The 20,879-nt window shown below is 37.6% G+C and overlaps 1 protein-coding gene across 1 annotated transcript in view; it reads right to left on the reverse strand.

Annotated features, from left to right (window-relative positions):
* Nucleotides 1-228: 228 nt before the first annotated feature.
* Nucleotides 229-20,879, reverse strand: part of ACSS3 (acyl-CoA synthetase short chain family member 3) — a gene marked incomplete at both ends in the record, with an annotated part of 92,839 nt that continues 72,188 nt past the window's right edge. Inside the window, 7 exons of the mRNA XM_080624119.1 lie at nucleotides 229-294; nucleotides 587-762; nucleotides 855-954; nucleotides 4,313-4,435; nucleotides 5,360-5,441; nucleotides 16,053-16,116; nucleotides 19,898-19,993. Coding sequence (XP_080480245.1) covers nucleotides 229-294; nucleotides 587-762; nucleotides 855-954; nucleotides 4,313-4,435; nucleotides 5,360-5,441; nucleotides 16,053-16,116; nucleotides 19,898-19,993 — 707 coding nt within the window. The remainder of the gene's footprint in view (nucleotides 295-586; nucleotides 763-854; nucleotides 955-4,312; nucleotides 4,436-5,359; nucleotides 5,442-16,052; nucleotides 16,117-19,897; nucleotides 19,994-20,879) is intronic.

Below are 20,879 nucleotides of genomic sequence, written 5' to 3' on the forward strand. Positions count from 1 at the left end.
TTATATTTGCAATTTTTAGCAGTCTTAATATCCAGCATATAATGACAACATGCAGAGACTTTAGTCTGCTTCATTGGCTGTGACAATATGGTAAAGAACACAGTAATATTTCTAAAGAGAAAATTCAGTCCCACATCATTAGGAATTTTTATAATATGGTGGTTCCTAACAGAAAGTCTCTTTGTATACTTCATTAACTGACCCATCTGTTACCAACAATTATCCCATTTACTTTTTCTTTAGCACTTCTTCAATGTGTTTAAACATGTTAGCATCTTCAATGGTCGGTGTTATCTGAAAAGGAAGAATACACAGAAGCACGTGATAGTAGATTGCTGTCCTTCAACAGTAAACCAGAATTTAATTCAGAGAATCTCCTAACTGTAGCTCTCAAAAGCATAAAAGTACCTGGAAAGCTCTGGAACATGAAAACCTTTTGGGGAAGCTACAGTAGAAATAAAATATACAATGTGGTACCTGAAATCATGGACCACTTGCAGAATGGTCTAGAGAATAGAAACCATGATGTTGTGTCTTTGGATGCGCATGTGTGCCTAATTCATTAAAGTATACATCTCCAGCTTACCTTATACGGCTTTCCACTGACAAGTGCAGAAAGAGCTGAACGCGGGATCTTGCCAGAGCGTGTTTTTGGCAGCTGTTTCACAAACACCCCCTTCTGAAAAGCTGCTACTGGACCAATGTTAGTTCGAACTCGCTCAACAATCTCTTCCAAAATCTTCTCCTCTTCTGTTTTTATACCTAGGGTATAAAGAAGAACTTCTTGTTCATGTCCTTTAGCTTTTCTGGGGCTTTTACAAGTCTAAGTAACATCAGTATCAGTGAGCTCTCACCTTCTCTCAGTACACACAATGCAAAAGGAACATGTCCTTTTAAAGGATCCTCCTGGCCCACAACAGCACAGTCAGCCACAGCGTGATGGAAGAGAATACACTGAGGGCCAGAGAACAAAACTGAACAGAACTAATAATAACTGAACATTTCAGTGAGAAAAATCCATAGGCATGGACATAAAAAGTAGACTTATTTCTTACATTTTGACAGCAAAAAGTACTTAGTAGACCCCGGGATTCCAATTACACATGTTGCAGATGCATATGTGTATACTTTCATACACACTTACATGTAGTTTTCAAACAAACATAAATAACAAGTATGGTGGTACAAAATACAAATATAGAACAATGTAAAGGTGACTTACAGCTTTGGGAGAGTATCACATCTTTGTTTTTGTTAGCGAGATCTTTGCTGGAACAAGTAACAGTAGTCTAACATTATGAATAACATGGAGTTAAGTGGACTAAGGACCAAAACCATAGAAACACTCCAACTACAGGGCTATAAAGTCATAGTGGTTTGTTCTGACTCCTATCTTTTTGATTCTTCACTGCAGAAAGGCACAGTGTTTCAACCAAAGCCAAATACAGGCCCAATCTCAGCTTGCAGCCAGTCTAGTTCCACTCAGTCTCTTGGAAACGTTAGATCTTGTTCTTAGACTAAAAAAAAGGGAATTAATCCAGAGTTGCCTCCTTTCTACTACACATTTATACAATTATACAAGTGACGGACAGTGGCACTAGTATCTCAAATTATCTTTTAAGAAAAAAAGTGAGATATTCTCTTTTCTTTCCAATTAGCCAGCTGAGGAACTCACTTTCTAGGAAAAAGTCACCAAGACGTCTCAGTACATACTGAGATGTGTGTCACTAAGTCAGGGACAAAGTTGGACTTCAAGTAACAGTGGTTGTGAAATCTCCTCCAAAGTAACTGGCTCTTTTCATGAAAATATCTGTGTCCCTGGGGGTACCTTGCTGTCAACAGTGCTTTCAACATGTCCTCTGTACTCAACCACAAAGAGGACCTAAAGTGACCTTCCACAAAGGCCACACTGAGGCCTTGTAATGTGACTGTGCATATTAGTTTACCTGTGCATACAAAGATGACATGTTTGCTAACAACAGATCTTCACATACCGTGTTGTCAAAATCAAAGGCAGTGGGATGACTGAAAGGGAGACTAACTAAAAGAAGTTTTAAGAATAAAGGCTTTTTTTAAGTGTTGCATTGGTTACTCATACAATGGCAGGAGCATGAGGAAGTCTACAGGAAAGGTACACAGGAGGCAGGAGAAAAAGTCTTGAAGGAACAGAAAGTTGAATCAATGCTGCTCCGATTAACGAAAGGGATGCTCTTGTGTGACCTGGTTGTGAAACTGATGGTGGCAGGAACAATTCAAAGCGTTTCCCATAACCCATCCTCAAAACAGATTTGTAGTCAAAATAAGCAAGAGAAACTGTCTCTCTGTGCCATGGTCACACACATCAAGTAGCTTTTAGCAAAATAAACCTGTGCAGTGTTTCTCACATACTTTTTTTGACAGAAGCTATACTTATTTCACAAACTATGGTCCTAGAGAAGTCCCATACTACAAAAAAGCAAATGGGAAATACTTAGCTCAGAAGTAGAGGCATGCTCTGTCAAAGTACAAGAGCATGACCATATATACACAGGTTCTCAAACTGCGTATTTTTCACAGGAATTAAATGGAATGTGCACAAGCCATATCAACAGTAACATCTACTGCACTGCAGTAACGATGGAGCTCCAATGATAATAATAGATAACTTGGATAAATAAACTATTTGTTTGGAACACAATAAAGCTGAAATTCTTAGTTAAAGTACTACAGGAAAACTTTTTAAGCTTGTAATGCAGCTATAATGTAAACTCAGATAATACATTTGTTCAACAAGGTGACTGTCACTTCATTAGATGGCGATTCAATGAACCTCTAATTCTGTATTTACAGATCTTACTGAAGGGCAAATTGCGGTCTTATTAATGCTTTCCCATTTAACTAGCAATTTGCTGTGCATGCATCAATAACACTTATTTTTCAGCTTTGTTCAAAAGGTGAATAGAAAAACATAGAATTTTATAGTGATGAAACACTTTTTCTTTCTAGGGAAAGACCCAAGTAGCAGGGAGGAAAATAGAGACACTGAACCTGGGATGAAGGATACAAAGGAAATATAGCTGAGGAGGCAATTCAATTCATCATTTGTATACTAGTTCCTCATTCAGCCTGAAGTAAAGGAACAATGCCTAGCTCAGCTCCTGAGCAGTAGAGCAGGTGAGCAGTAAAAGCAGTAAAGGGTGGGATGAGACTCCCTGCTGCGCTTTAGCAGAGCAACAGAAAAAAAAATTACTTCAAAGGGAAAGAGGTTTAATCAGCCTGAAAGCCACCTTTAGGTCTCCGTAGACCTGAGTCAGGGCAGCAGCTGGTTCAGCTCCCTGGCTGACCAGTCTTCAAAGGATTGCCTGTGTTTGCCTGAATTTGATCACTTCTGTGTAATCAGAATTTCTTTCATTCTCTTTCAAGTTTTCCAGCTTTTTTTAAAAAACAGTCACTAGACTAATAGCCACTATAAAGCAAAAAATGACTAACAGATTAGTTCACAATTCCATGAACACTTAAAGTCAGGGTTCTTAAAGGGGTATTTTTGCCTTGTACATGCCCAGCACACCTTTTCCTATACTCCCGGAATAAGCATTTGATATGTAATCAGGGAAAATTGTAACTGGCATTCAGTCGCAGTGGTTCCAGAGAGGTGAGGGAACAATGACATGAAACTGAGACGCTATTATGAACTGCACTATTTTCAACTTTTTGAGTTGCATGTGTATTATATTAATGACTTTCAATTTAACAGCAGGGTTGTGGGTTTCTTACAGAAATTTTCATTACCATTTAGCACTGCTCATGCAATAAGAGAAAAAAAGCTGTCAAGAAACTGTGAAGGAGACCCTTCAAATCAAGAAAAAACACTGAATGTGAGTCTATGTGAAGTCAACCAACACCAAGCACTTTAAAGAAACACAATTAAAACTGTATTTTAGGAATAAAATTTTCTCCTCCTAAATAGGTAGTAAAACCACTTGGCACATTGACCCTACGTATTATCTTAATGTATTCCCAAACAAATATGTCATCAGAACTTACAGGGATGCTTCCCATGCTACATATTGACCCTTAACTCTACCTTCAAATGTCAAATCATACCTGTCTTATCAATCCCATGGTACAAACTGCGTACTGTTGACTAAATTATTATGGCTCTGGAAAGCACCATAACAGGAAGGACGTGAAACAATTAATGTTTTGCATAAAGTACCAACAGAAATGCAATCAAAAAAAGGAGAAAGAAAATTAAAGGGTTTAGTAAGATTTTCAATCTCAGCTTACTTTATTTATCTTTCATTCTTCTATTTTACTGTCAGACAATGCTAACCTCTTCAATTGCACCTGCTGAAATCCTGTGTCCGGCAACATTTATCACATCATCAGCTCGAGACAGGACGTACAAATAGCCGTCTTCATCCATATAACCTGCATCCATAGTATCATAATATCCCTAAACACAACACAACCAAAAATAAACTCAGAATTAGTACTGGGAGCATCCATTCACTTCCTATGAAAACAACAAACAAAACTTATTGTTTCAAATTAAATATGGTTTTGGTGCCCAAACGATTGAATTCTGTAATATTTTTCACTATTCTTATGTCAGAGTATACTGTGCACCTTCCCTTCCAGAACGGTTTTGTAGTCTATGATAAAAAGAAGACATTATATAAATATGGATTTTTTCCAACTTTGCTTACATTGATCCCTGACAGCTTGGAGAAGGATGTTGCCTGAATCAACACAAGGAAGATGGAATTGTTACAATATAATGATAGTTGTCAAATTGCTCCTAAAGATATTCTTGTTTGCTGAATGCAAACATACATCCTCATCATGATGCAAGTGTACACAAAAAATAATTTGTCTGATTAATTCACTCATTTACTTTTATTGACGCAAACCTTCCATTTTGGATATTCACATAGGAAAGGAGGAAGCCAGTCCCTGGACAGTGAATCTGACCGGGAAACATAACTAATGCAGTAAGGAGCCTTCCTTGTATTTAAGTGCACACTGGGCAAGTGTATATTTCTGGACTGCATGTCAACAGCAACAGTATATTTGAAGCTATGCTAGTCTAAGGTTGTGAGGCTTATATCTTTTATTAAATCAAATGACATAAAACAACTTTTAGGTTCAGAAGCTTGCATTTACTAATTCTGTTTCAGAGCTTAAAAAACAAACCAAACCAGAACCAACAAAACCAAAAAAACATCCATAGTGTTGCCAAAAGCTTAAAGTATGGATAAAGAAAGATCTCCCATTAAAATAAGACACAATCATTTTGACTGCTATCCAGTTTAAATTTACTATAATTCAGTTCTGCAAGACTACCAAAGGTTTGTACAATTAATTTCAGAATTCTTACTGGATATTTTTTGAAATATAACTTCTGGAATGTTTCCTGATTTTCCCAAAGACCTGAGAATGCTCCAGGAGGCAAAGGCAATCTTAAATTAAAAAGAACAAAGTAGTAAGAAACACAGACATACCAAATACAAGTTATGTTCTCCATTCGTACTTCATATTCACATCAATAATCATTGGCTATACAATCAGAAAACATTTCAGCTTAATATGCAGATAACAGATCAAAAAGACCACGTGTCTGTTGTAATCACACGCATATAGCTCTGAACTGTATCCAGACCATACATTAATATAACATAAGCATCTCTGTCATTCAGTAAAAAAATGCTTGGTGTAGTAAACCCTATACACCATAACATGATATCAGCATTCAGCTTTCAACATTTCTAAGGATTAAGCATCTGAAATGTCATATGGGACATTTCACACACATATCTGCCAGAAGAAGAGAAGCTACAGAAGTCTCAGCTAACAAAGAAGTGTTTGTTTCTTCCTTCAAAGCTCTGACAGGGTTAAATATAGGTTTACCTGAACTAGGAGGTACATATTCAGGCATATCAACACAAGTTTTATGAAGCTTAACCTAGTAACAGAGAGAACAATCATGCAAGCAAGCATTTTTATACTGATAAAACCATAAATGCCTCACACAGATTTTACTAGCATATGCCTGCATTCCTAATCAGCAAATCTTTAGCCAGGGGTACTCTTATTTTCTACTGTGATAGTGTCCCTGTGACACCAGAAGGCAACATCTCTAGCAGTGAAACACCCCTCTGCAGCATAGCAACACTGGTATCATTACTAGTCTCCTACAGTGTCCAGGTCAAACAAACAGGTGCTACCAGCTCAGTGACCTGTACATTTCTAACACTACAGGCCCCAAAAGAATATTTATATATCTATATAGAGATATAAAATATACATATATACACACATGTTTCATTCTAACTAAATATGGTATAAATAGTACAAGCTACACCAAAAAGGCCGTATCCTCTAGTAATGATTTCAATCCATGTTTTTTTACAATCCGTTCTTTTCAACTTAATTCAGCTCAATTAGCATAATAGAATATCTACTATAAGTATTACTACTTTCTCTGAGGCTTCTGGCTCAACACATCCTATAAATCACATTCCTTGAAAGTATGGTTGAGGTAAGGCCAGAAATGCCAAGACACTTCCCAAGTAGTCACCCAGGCTTCAGGAAGGCAGGTTGGCTTCTGCCCAACTGAAGTGAATTCACTGGCCTATTTTAAGCCTTTCAACTCAGTAAACATCCTTGTGACAGACAAAAATGATCTATAGGGTATTTAACTTGAAAAAAAAATTAGAAAAACAATATATTGATCTCAGGGTTTGTGGACGTAGGAGTTTAAAAGAAAAATCTCGTTTAGATTCAGCAAGAAACACTAGCAATGGAAGTTACTATGGTTGTTGCCTGGTTGCTAATAGCATGGCAATTCATAACAGCCTCAGCCATTGTAGATTTTGAACTTTAAATTTCTTTCAGTCTGAAACATCCTTGTGGTGGGAGAGAAAGGACAATTCATATTGACAAAGTCCTTAATTTCTCCACAGCTCTACTCAGTACTTTGCAGTTATTCATTAAATAGAACAATTTTACTGCTGAAATCAGAAAAGCATTTTCATTCCTGCTACCATAATTGTTTATAAATCTAAACACAGAAGTTTGTAACATCAGAAAAACGAAATCCCTGCTCCCAACATTTGTTATCGTTTGGGTTTGTGGCTATTTTGTTTGTTTGTTTGTGAGGGGGTTTTGGTGGGGTTGGTTTGTTTGCTTGTTTGCTTTTGCCTTTTCTTCTAGGGGTGTTGTTTTTCTTGTGGTTGTTTTTTTTAAAAAGGAAAATTGCATTGATAAGTACATCTACAGTGATTATTTTGTGAGGCTATGGAAACCAGACTGCTAAACTACTGGCTGTCACAGGTATCTATCGCACAAATCATAGCACAATAGAAACACAACCTGATAATGTGCTTCCATGGCTTTCTGTAAAATATTACTTGCTGTTAGGTTTCCATTCCATCTACTAAGTAAAAACTGAACGCCATCCTCCGTGTGTCCATCTTTCAAGCAAAGTAATTCCAGAGGAATGGGCACATACAATTCCTCCATGACAGTAAAGCTCTTAGCATCATTACTGACTAGAATTTCTAGGTGCTGTGCAAACACAAGTAATTAGTAAAATCAATACAGGTAGAATTCAGCTTGCCAAAACATAATTATGTGTATTGGAATTTTGCCAGGACATGAGAATTAAAGTGCCCAGAGACAAAAATACCTCCATCCCACTGCTGTCAATGGAAATGCTCCCATGAATTCCATAGGAAGCAGACCTGGATCATAAGTATGTGCAAAGAGACAGAAGAGAGAAAATGAGATAGTCATAAAATAACAGCAACCTGAAAACAAACATCTCTTCCTTTCCTCAATCATAGAATGGTTTGGGCTGGAAGGGACTCTTAAAGGCCATCTAGTTCCAACCCTCTGCCATGGGCAGGGACATCTCCCACTACACCAGATTGCTCAAACCCCCATCCAACCTGACCTTAAACACTTCCATGGATGGAACATCCACAACTTCTCTGGGCAACCTGTTCCAGTCCCTCACCACCCTTACAGTAAAGAATTTACTTCACCAGACAGCCGTGACTTCTCAAATATAATAAATAACTGCTTGGCAATCCCTCCATAACAAAAAACCAAAAAAACAAAAAACAAAAAAAAAAAAAACAAAACCAAACAAAGAAAGAAAAACGAACAAAAAAAAAAAAAAAGAACATTTTGAGATGTTTGGTTTGGGTCTGTTCTCCCTAGGAATCATAACACAAAACACTTACAAAAGTCCTGTATTTAGAAAAATGTTGCCTCCTTGTCCCAACACTGAGTTGATATTCAAGGCCTTTTGGGGTTATTTTCATTAAGAGGATATATTGAACAAAAAATGTCTGGTATGCATAAGTAAACACAAGTGCCCCAGAGGTGGTCCTGCTTTCCTTTCACAAGTGACAGTAACACAGAAGACCGAGGAGGAGGTAGGTTCCTTCATTGCCATTTCCATGATACAAAAAGAAGCTGCTTTGATTGGTTTCCCCCGGGACATGTACTCTATTTCTCTAGCTGTCAGTTAACTTTTTTCTCTCATCCTGCATGGCAAGCCACAAAGCAGCCAGTGTTGAGCCTTCGCATCTGCTATCAGTTCAAAGATAAGCCCTCCCTTACACTATTCATGCTTTTTATTTTATGTATGTTATATAAATATTTTATATGGTCATAACTACAGTAGCATCTTCTATTTCATCATCATTCCTTTTTCATTCTGTAAAGAACAGTCATGAGCTTCAATAAATACAAATTCAAGACAAGCTTGCCATCTGTTTCTGAAATATGAACATATTACCAGCTATTCTGGATCAGGCTACTGAGAATTTTAAATCAGTCAACTCATCCCATTAAACAAGCAAACAATAGGCAATTTTCAAACCTAAATTGAGGGTTAAGCCAAAAACCTCCTCTGAGGTGAATCAAAACATGTGAACTTCGGAAAAGCTGACCTTCGGATTTCAAATCTCAAAAAAAGGTGTACAGATCCAAATTTTGATCTTGCTCATGCCTATTTTCACCAGTACAGGAACTGCAGTACAAATGATGCAATTCTCAATTCACTCCAGTGCAATTAAGATGACGATTGCAGAACTACAGTAATAAAAATCCAGTCCCATTTCTCATTTCAAGGTTGAATACATTTAGGACAACATCAGGAAAACTAGGTAAACTGTGTAAATTCATTATGTAAATTATATGGGTTTATTTTAGAAAGACCCATTCTGGTTCCATTTTACAAAAATAAGAAGGTAGTTTCATTACAAATTGGAGAAACTAAGACAGCTTAGGTGAGCTTGGCAGCATCATAAGAACACTGAAATACTTTCACAGTAGCTATTTTCTGCTAGACAATTTTAAATTACAATCATTATCTGGTTTTTTAGCACTGTTTCACAGTTCATCTGTTTTTCATACAATGGTGGCTGATCTTTTACAGAACAGCCCACCTTTAGCTTAGTCCATGAAAATCTGTCTGTGTCACATCCTTTCAGGATGCCACTCATCCAAATGGTGTAAAATTCCCTGTGGTTGGAATTTGTTCCAATTCCAATTTGTGGTTGGCAATTATAGACACAGCACTCAAAAGATAATTTACACAGAAAAGCAGATTTCTGAAAGTACAAATGAAAGTCAAAAGCTATCAGAGGTGCTACCTTGTCTGAATTTCAAAACAGACATCCTTTTATTTCATGGTAGGCACTGGTACTCACAAGCTGCTCGTTACAGCCAGTCAAGGCAAGTGTAAACCATTGTTATGTGAGTTTGCACTTGTGAATGGAGCTAAATCATCTTGACTGACAGCTATAATTATTACTCAGCATTTATGTAGCACTGTGCATAAACATCACTCTTAAAACATTTTTTTGATTGCAAGTTCGAAAGCCATTTGGAGTCTAGAAGCTTTTTCAGACACTGGGAACAGCACAGGAAAAAGGGTGAAGAGGTAAGAGTAGAGGACCTCAAACACTCATCAGTTTGCATGAAATACTACTTTAGTTACCTGAAAGGGGACAACAGTAGTTGGTCTCAGTGTGGATCAGGAAAAAAAAAATACAGTTAGTAGGGAAGAGAGAAACCCATCAAAATCTAGTGAAAGCACTGGAAAAAGTTAAAAGTTCAAATGCTACTTACATGTGCTCAGCCAGAGATCTGTTAGAAAACTCATCTTTGCCCAGACTGCTCTCACACTGAAAGCCCTACTCACTGTTTTGCTTTCAAAGGGAAAAAGACAAAGCCAATAAATATGTGGAAGGCTAGCAGAGAGAGATCTTTTGCACAGATTTTTCATGATCATCTGATCTGACCTCCCATATAACAGAGGCTAAAGGATGCCATCTGCTAAATCCTGCCTCAATCCTGCAACCTTTGGTTAAAATAGAAACCCAGGCTTGAACTAAAGGTGTCAAAGAAAACCACCATACTCCAAAGAATTTGTCCCAATGGTTTAATACTTTCCCTGTTAAAACTATGTTTTATTTCTCATCACAATATATCTAGCATCAGCTTACAATCTCTTTATGGTAGACTAAACAGCCATCTCTCAGAGATGTCTTTTCCTGGGGGAATTTCCTGACCTTGATGAACTTATTTAACTCATCTTGGATGAGCTACATACCACAAGCTACAGTGTAAGTTTAAGCCAAGCTTTCCAGCACTGTAGTCACTCCCATTCTTATTTTCTCTAAAAACTAGTCACTTTATCCATAGGCTTTTGAAATACAGACATAAGAACTGAACATAATGCATTAATGATTTTACTAACATCATATCCATAGACAGTAATAATAGCTCCTTTTCAGTTTTCCCTACTGAATAACAAAGAATCATATTGCCTGCTTAGTTGCACTAGCAGCTTTCATTTGCAGGTCTTAGGTGTTCAGAGGTTTATCCACTGTAACATAAAAAGTTCCTTTGAAAGTCACTGCCTTCTAGGGTACAGTTCTGCATCTTATAAATCTAGCAAATTTTCACTATTCCTAACTGTATGATCTTTGCTAAAAGGAACACGTTGCAAGTGGTCTATGCAGGATGACACACTTGCTTCACATGATTCTGTAAGCATTTTTCTCCCTCAAGCAACCTTCCCTGAAGCCAAGCCACTCAGAATGGTCTGCTACATGTCCTTCCTGGGGTTGTCACAGAGTACGAAACAAGAAAAATATCACAAGAAAAATGGACAACATTAATTACTGAGACTATAAAATGATTAAATCTTCATTGGCTATTTTGGCATCTCAGGTAGCTTCTATCTGCATTTCTTCAGAGCTAAGGCCATTCACCTCTCACTCTTGGCTTCGGGTGGATTTTCCCCTTGTTTTCACTATCTGAAACCACTTTTCTTCCTGGGAAAAGGAAGAGCATAAAGGAGAGCTGTGACTTTTCTTATATGCTTATCCCAAATTAGAATGCTCAAATGTTGACCCACCAAGTCTTACAAGATTTTTCTTTACTTTCTTCAGTGGGATACCAAGGTATTACCCTTTAAGCTGTCTTGCTTAGCATTTCTGTTATGCATCTTGATTACATTCCTGGCTTTAGATTGCTTCAGACTTCCACATAGATACTGATTTTTTTCTAAAATGCATTATAAGAAATATTAAAATGACTATCCTTTTTGTTGAACATCTATTTGCTCTCTAAATACTGTACAAAGATTGAGCAGAGTACCACAAACCATGAAACTGTGAATGAGTTGCTTATTTCCGAACATCTCTTCCACTAAAGCATACTAACTTTATAGTATTTGCTTAAAAATTCCTGTCATATTTTTATTCAGTTAACTTAAAATCTAAAATGATAAAAACCTGTAAACTTGTCATGACCCTTTCTGTATAAACCTCATGAATAAATATTATTTTTCAATACTTTACAGTCTTACAGCATTGTATATGAAGTTTTGCATTATTTTATCCTATATAATGGGGTGGGTTGTCATTTGAATCATTTCAACGTTATAATTTTCCTCTCTCTTCCCCACTAATCCCAAATTGATGAAATAAAAAAAAACCCCACGATATTAATGGCCTGCAGAGCCTCGCACACAGTCACCATTCTTAAATGCAATTTAGACAACACAACCAAAACAGTGCAGAATTGCTGTCTATTATACTACATTGTCTCATCTCTTTCTGAATATGAAGCAGAAATATTTATGAGATTCTGTGGAGATTGATAAAACAAATTTGTAAATACTTATCCTGCAAACCTCCATTATTACGCACAAAATGAACCATACAAATACTAGATGAAGTGTAACTAGCGTCTAGATGGAAATTTACTGGCAGCCATTACTTTCTATTTAGAATGAGCATAAAGTAAATGTAGTCCTCGTGCTGTTGTGAGTGAATATAAAGAATAATGCTACCTAATGAGAAAGTTCTGATAACTGCTTCATAAAAGAACATTACGGGTTTGCAATCTTTATAATGTACAAGGAGAAAACAGAGCTTCCCACTGCACTGGAATTTAAATGGGACTTCTCTTTGCTAAGGTTCGTTGTAAGAACAGAAAACTTGGAAAATTGTCACGGCTAATCACAATTACATACACACACACACGTTTTCAAGTGTGCATCAATCACAGGCAGGTCAGAACAATGCAGCAAAACTGTGTCACTAAATCAGATCGGTCTTTCCTAAGGGAAATGGAAGCCATTCCTATTGTAATTTTCACTTTGGAATAAATCTTCATAATCTTTCATGTTCAAAGATTCTTCCACAAAAAAAACCCAAAAAACAAACCAACAAGTAAATTTAGAAACAATTCACACAAGCCCAACCTCATGAGTTTTCGTTTTCTTTTGGTTTGGGCTTTTTTTATTTGTTTGTTTGCTTGTTTGTTTTCCCCTTTGTTTGTTTGTGGTTTTGGGATTTTTTTTGTTTGTATTATGTTAAGATGGAGAATGAATTTAAGAGAACCTATTGGCTCAAAAGATTAAGTCAAAAAAAAGGCTGGAAGGGAAAGAGGGGTGACAGTTACCTTAGAATTGGTTTCATATTGACTAATGCTACAATGTAATTTCTTTCCCCACTTTTCTCCCCCCAATTGCAATAAATATGGACATGCTAAAAATAATAATGTCCCTGTGCCATTACTCGTTCTTGCATAATCCAATGCAAAAAAGCAAAACAAAACAAGAATTCCCCTTTTACCCCTAACAATTTATTTGACTGCAGCAAAAGTCATGCTTGGGCAAGTTAAACAAAACCAAAACAAAACCAGCAATAAAATCAATAGATAAACACACTTGTAATCACTCAAGATAAACGCCTAAATGTGGAGCCACATTACAGAAGATAAATTCTGGCTTTAAGAGTTTGACAATAACAGCAAACAGGACCATCTAATACAGTAATATCTACTCCTGACAGGCACTTAATCATAGAATCATAGAATTATAGAATGGATTGGGTTGGAAAGGATCTTAAGATCATTTAGTTCCAACCCCCCTGCCATGGGCAGGGACACCTCCCGCTACATCAGGATGCTCTAAGCCCTGTCCAATCTGGCCTTGAACATTGCCAGGGATGAAGCATTCACAACCTGCTTGGACAACCTGCTCCGACAACCTGCTCCAGTGCCTCACCACCCTCACAGTAAAGAACTTCTTTCTTATATCTGACCTGAACTTCTTCTTAAAAGTTCAGATTTAAATGGGTTTAAGTTTGAACCCTTTACCCCTTGGTCCTATTGCTACAGACCCTGATGAAGAGTCCCTCCCCGCCATCCTTGTAGGTCCCCTTCAGATACTGGAAGGCTGCTATGAGGTCTCCAGTCAGCCTTTTCTTCTCCAGGCTGAACAGTCCCAACTTTCTCAGCCTGTCTTCACACAGAAAGTGCTCCAGCCTCTGATCATCCTCGTGGCCCTCCTCTGGACTTGCTCCAACAGCTTCATGCCTATCTTATGTTGAGGACACCAGAAATGCAAGTACTGCAGTACTCCAAGTGAGGTCTCACGAGAGCAGAGTAGAGAGGCAGGATCACCTCCTTCAACCTGCTGGTCACACTCCTTTTGATGCAGCCCAGGATACAGTTGGCTTTCTGCGCTGTGAGAACACACTGCTGGCTCATGTTCAGTTTCTCACTGAAATGATAGTAATGACTCAAACATATGCACACATATACTGACAGTACCTCTTAGTAGGTATCATTCAGCTGGTTTGGCAGAGTTGCTAAGGATGGAGTCCATTTCACTTCTCTTTTGGCAGACAACCAAAAGGCAGCTACCCTAAGCTAGCCATGCCACCCTTGCAGTCACTGGAGAGACATGAGCCCATCTGGAAGGCTATTAATTTGATCCTAGCTGAAAGCTAGGATCAATTTTCTTACAAAGTACCCTTCTCTATCTTCATTGATTACAAGCCTACATTTTATCAGGTATCAGGCATGAGAGAGCTTTGAAAGATGGCCCTTCACTCTGTCTTGCATTACAGACACGCAAACCACAGTCTTTATTAAAGGCTGGAGCAATTTTCATTACTCACACTCAGCAATGGAATGAGTGCACAATCTTATACGTGTCACATGACAACTATGTCTAAATATGAGTCTGCTGATCCAGGGAAGACTGCGTGTGTACTTAAACACACGCTTGTGTGTCCTGGTGGCTTAGACCTAAGGTGCTGAAAATTAGGTAGGGTATAAACTTCATCCTGGAAGCACTCATCTGTGTCAAACAGTACAATAACTTCATGTGATACCACCTCAGTCTCCACAGTGGCCTAGTTACATTAAACCACTAGTACAGCTGAGCAAAAAAAAACCCCACGCTTTGGCAGTTCTGACTCTCAAGCAAGCACTATGAGGCCAGCCAGCCTGTACGTCTCCAGCAAGCTCCAGTGTCCAGAGCTTTTATGGCCAGTTCATGTGGCCATGGCCTCAATCCTCAGCCAAGTTCTCTGTCTAACAGCTCATCAAAATCGCTACATCTGTCCCAATCTTTTGGCTTTTGACAGAATTTCAATTCACTTCAGGTTTATGCTAGTCTTGATATTTTCTTTCATTCATCTAAATAAGCAGCAAAGACTCTGAGCTACCAAAGCTCTCCCAGATTTTACCACAAAAGCAGTGGACGAACACATTTTTTTCAGGTCCTGTAATTGCTGGCAGTTTGGAAGTGTTCAGAACTATTTTCTGTGACTGAAGATGGAGGTGGCTACAGCTAGCGTGTTAATCACAAAGCAAGTATCTGTCCGAGGAAAATGCCATTTGCCTAAAAGTCTATGAAACATCCAGAACACAGAGCCGGCACGTGCTGTGGCAAGCACTAGTCTATCAGTCTTTACATAACTAAGGAAATGTTCTGCCAGCAGTGAGACAGCAGAAGGTAAGATAAATTTAACCAATGTTCACGGTGTTATCTAAACAGAGGCCCCTTTATCTAAGAAAAGCTTACTTTGAAAATAATTTTAAAGCTTATGGGACTCATCTTACAGGAATCTGGTCAATGGTACTAAAAATCACCCACATGATGCAAAGCTGAAGTTTCTTTCTTTCTTTTTTTTGCTGGAGTCTTTTCCTGTACGTATTTTGTTCAAGTACTACCCTAACTGAACACTGTGTGTTTCATGCAAAGCACAGGCAGAGACAACATACATTCCCTCTCTAAGAATATACATCAATTGGGATTCAAAGACAGTGAAAGAGGAGGCAGCATCACACCCATAAACCAAAGCATGTCAATCTGCCCCACTGTAGTGTTTCACTAAACTGAAAGATAAGTAGTGAAGAGAATGTTTCAGTATCTTGCTCACACATCACAACAGAAATGCTTCATCCTGTGCCAACAGATGGCAATTAAGAAAATGGTAAACTTTGCTGTCTAACAAAAGAACCAAACCAGCAACAGACACTCATTCAGTCATACAATTTCATCTGTGATTTTCAATCTTTCAATATTAATGGACATTAAAAGTTCTAACAGTTTGATATCAATATCAGAGACAGACATACTTTTCAGTCCTCATTAGTTCAATTACTGTGTTATACATAGAAACTTCAGTCAAAAGACAACCCATGCAGGAAGATTCTCTTAACCGTAAGATACTTAGCTTGCTTACTTTACCACAATATTTCCTAAAGTCTTTGCCTTCACTGGTTCCTTATTTTCATCCAGAATCATAACTGTAAAAAAGAAATATAGGAAAAGAACTCCTGATTAGTGTATTTTTAGGTGGAGGACAGTGTCTTTCTTCATTATGTCACACTTCAGAATGGCAATACACCGAGCAACAAAAGGAATTAAGTAATTTGGGAATGCCAAAGTGGATAATCTTTTAACCTTATTAATACTGAGCCTGAAGTACAAAAAGTCTTAAATAATACTGTACTTTGGGAGCAGAAATAGCACAAAGACCCAAAACGGATAAAACTGAGAACTGAAAAACAAGACACCTTCACCGTGGAAAATTTAAACTTCCAAATAGCAAAGGACCATTAAGATACATGACAATACGGGAAAAAAGCATGCAGGTAACATGAGTAGGAAACAACAACAAAGAATATTGGAGGCTAACCCAGTTAATATGAGAAATACCATTAGCAGTAGTATGTCTAGAGACCCAGAAAAATGCTCCCCATCTGACATGACTTATTCTAATCTAGCACAGAGGTAAAGTAGCTCATGAACCTCCCGAAGCTGCACAGCAGGGTAATGCCAGAGTACAGCAAAGAGTCCAGAACTTCCAATGAAGCCCTTTGCCTGGATGACACTGGTCCATCACTTTCAGTGGAAGCATCATACCCTGGTACTGAGGTTTCTGAGGAAAAACACCTGAAACAGCCTCTTCCCCGCAGTCATCTGGGAAATCTACTACAACCATTCCATCTGAAGGTGCAGGTATAAGGAAGGAACGACAGATAGCAACTTGGTAAATGGAATTAAATAAAGTGAAATGACTAAACCATGGAAAAACAGAGAGAAGGTTTTGACAGACTGAACAGACATTGATTTAAAATCACGCTTTTTGAAACCTGCCAAAGCAAAGAAAGCAATGTTCAGCTGGATCTAAATTACTACAAATAATCATACATCTATTGTCCTTCTTGCAAGCAGTGTATTTCAATATACAATATTTGGGGGAGGGAGATCTACTGCTCACCCCTGAATTACTGAAGAACTGACTTAATTCTTCAAAAGGGGGTGTTACCTCAGTTTGAAAACAATGCAATTAAATTATCTGTAAGACATCAAGTAGATCAAACAGAATGTACAATATAATGTCTGATTTAAGAAAACAGCTAGAAATCAGTATGGTATCTTGATTCACTTTTAAATGGGATTTCTGCCACTGCACTTTGGTATCATAGCTAAATACTGCTTTTATTCTTCATATTCTAAAAACTTAGCAAGGAAATCAGTTTATTCTAGCAATATAGTAGCAGGAAAGAATTTGGCTGTGATTAGAAGAAAACAAGAAAGAAAAGAAAAAGATTTTGTAACTTTCTATTCATATTGCAGCATAAATACAACATAATTTAGCTATGTTCAAAACCATTAACAGTTGCATGTACAATCTAAAAATACACAATCCAGTTTCTAAAGGGCATAAGGATCTCTTCTAATTAACATAGTAACAGCAGCAAAACAATATCAAAACAGAAGTGGGTGACAGCTAGAAAGCTGCCAATACTGATCCACTGCTTTATAAATGGCTGCATTACAGGACATAATTGGCCTGAAAGAAGTAAAGGTTTTCATAAAGCTTTAGTGAATTTTAGTGCCATTTTCATGTTTCAGTTTTAGGGCAAGCTAAAGTCATTTCCTTCATTCTATTTAAAGAAATTCTTCACTTACACTAGGCCCAATGTTCAAAAGAATTTGTAGGAAATGTTTATATTCTTGCTATTCATACTTTTTTCTAGGCCTATCATCTGATAGCACATGCAATGCAATTACATTCTTCCACTTTTCCCTATTTATTACAACTGTGGACAAACTTGACAGCTTTGGCTTTTTTAATGTTCTTTTTTAAGCTATTGCTTGTCTTCATACCGTAACTGTAAATGCCAGAACCCAGAGCTGCTGAAAATTAGTATTTTCTTTAATGTTCACTTCCACTTGCATGTATTAGAAAAAAACCCATAGCTTAGCTCTTTCTGCCCAACGATGTGAGGACTTTTCCTTAAGATGGTTTGATTTCTAATGTAATTATTTTTTGGACATCAAATAATTATTGAAAACTGTGTTAAAGAACAAGGTTCTCAGGTATGAAAATATTTTTCAATTCTTAATCCTTTAGCTGAACTCTCTGAATGCAAACACCTTCCAGACAATAAGAGGTCATCCTTTTAATGTTTGTCCATAGCCTACCATATCTCCCACCTGGAAATAAAAATGCTCCACAAGTACTGAAAAATAATGTACTTAAAATTCTCTTAAATATGAGCCCTGTATTATATGTACCTGTACAAAAAAGGCAGAAAACGGACTAATTTTCTTTAAAAAGTATGAGATGAGTTCAAATAGAAGATTTATATCCTTGCCAAGCTGCTTACTAGTTCACTATGACTTCTTTGTGGAAGACACAGACTTCAGTCAGAGTTTTCTTTATGCTTTTAAGAATACTGCTCATATAAAATTGTACAGCCAAAAGAAAATCATAGAATCATAGAATGGTTCAGGTTGGAAAGAAACTTAAGATCATCTAGCTCCAGCCCCCTGCCATGGGCAGGGACACCTCCTGCTAGACCAGGTTGCTCTAAGCCCTGTCCAACCCGACCTTGAACACTGCCAGGGATGGAGCATTCACAACCTTCTTGGATAACCTGTTCAAATGCCTCTCTACCCTCAACAGTAAAGAATGAAAAATCTAATTAATCTAATGGATTAAAATCTAATCAATCTAATCGATGTGTCTCTGAGACATAATTATTCGATGTACATCTCCCAAAGGAAAACTATGTAGGTTGTTGTCCTGGGTTCAGCAGTGGCAGTCAGTTTTTCTCCTTCTTGGTAGCTTTTGCAGCACTGTGTTTTTGACTTTCAGCCTGGGAACAGGGCTGATAACACCGATGTTTACCCTGACCAAGGACTTTGAGAGTCTCATGCTCTGCCAGGGAGGAGGGGAAGCCGGGAGGAAGCAGGGACAGGACACCTGACCCAAACTAGCCAAAGAGGTATTCCATACCACAGCACGTCATGCCCAGGATGTAGAACTGAGAGTTCCCGGAAGGGCTGTATCGCTGTGGGGTGGGGGCAAGGTACCGGTTGGTGAGCGGTTGTATTCTCTTCCTTGTTATTTCCTTTATCATTATTACTATTAGTGGTAGCAGTAGTGATTTGTGTTATACCTTAGTTATTAAACTGTTCTTATCTCAACCCATGGGAGTTGCATTCTTTTGATTCTCCTCCCCATCCCTCCAGAAGCGGAGGGAAGAAAGGTGGGGGGGGAAGTGGACTTCGTGGTTCTGATTTACGGGCTGGGCTTAAACCACGACAGTTGTGAAAACTGAAAATACGGGTATAACAGAATACTCAAAGTTCAAGTTGTAGCAATTATTTGTCTAATTATCATTTCCTCTTTTGCCGATAGCTATTATTTTTCTCTTCCTTATTTGCCAATAGTATTTTTACTGCTGCTCTCATTTAAAACAGTGCAACTGTAAATAAAGCCTTGAAGCACAGAATTTTTTTCATATCTTTGTTATATCCAGCATAGAAGGATATATAATATATAATAAAAGCAGGAGTAGTTAATCAATTTTCTTGAACATAACTCTGAATTTCTTCTTCACAATCACATTCCACAACACACAAAAAAGCAGAGCTTCCTGTTACACGAAGGAAGAAAATGTGTTAACAAGACCGTAATTTGCTTTCTTTACAAGGCATGAAAATTAAAGAGAATTCACTTAGGAATATAAGTAATATCCTTTTCTACTAGCAAGTTTAGCACAGTCTTACCATTGTATCCTGGCACAGGTTTTCCTGCCTGTCCGGGTGGAGGTGTTGCAGAGTTCCCTAAACCAATACAGGAAGCAGTAATTGCAGAACCAGATTCTGTTAAGAGAACACAGGTGCTGTTAGTTAAGATTGTTCTTAGTGTCATTAAGTATTTATTAGTTCTAAGTTTTGCCTTCTAGCTCAGCACATCAAAATAATAGATTAAAAAAAAATCTCAGACAAATAATGGAAGTTTCAGAATTCAGGAGCTTTTACGTATTACCTAATGAAAGTCCATCACAGAAATTTGCATTCTTCAAAATGGAACATTTTTCATCCCATATAGAAATGGGTCAGAAATAAACACATTTCTTCATTACACCTGTGGTTTATTCTGCTATGGGTATCAGGTTATACCATGCCAGTAAGAAAATACTTTGATACAGAAATACTTTGTAGAGCAGATGTACTTCCAAAGGTTGTTTCACAAGTCAATATCCTTGAGAAGAATGAATTCCAGAAAACAACATTAATCCATTCTTGGTTGATTATCTTACCCCTGTAAAGCAATATCAAAGTGTCTGTTGTTCTATTTTGGAGCTCCACATTCAGAGGTTTGGAAGGTGAATAAATGCCTAATCTTTTTCATGACAATACTGTTCAGGAAGATCAGAGAAGAGGTAGTGCCTAACAAAATTTACTGTAAATAATGAAGTCAGGAATACCTCTTTTATAATCCTGGAGATCTCACTTGGTGAGATCTTGGTGAGAACTACTTCTTGGTGAGAAATACTTCAGATAACAAAAAGACTCAAAAAGAAACAGGGTAGAAATGCCAGAGCTAAATTTTCAGTGTTGCCAAAATAAACTCAGAAGAAACAACCTAAGGAATAGGAATCAAACTGCTGCAAGATTTTTGTGATCATAATTCAGATGTTTTCTCCTTCTCCACCCACAAACATTAAAAGTTTTACTAACCACAGCATTTTGGAGTGGGCTTTGG

The sequence above is a fragment of the Psittacula echo genome (genome assembly GCF_963264785.1).
Source record: "Psittacula echo genome assembly, chromosome: 1".
Taxonomy (NCBI): domain Eukaryota; kingdom Metazoa; phylum Chordata; class Aves; order Psittaciformes; family Psittacidae; genus Psittacula; species Psittacula echo.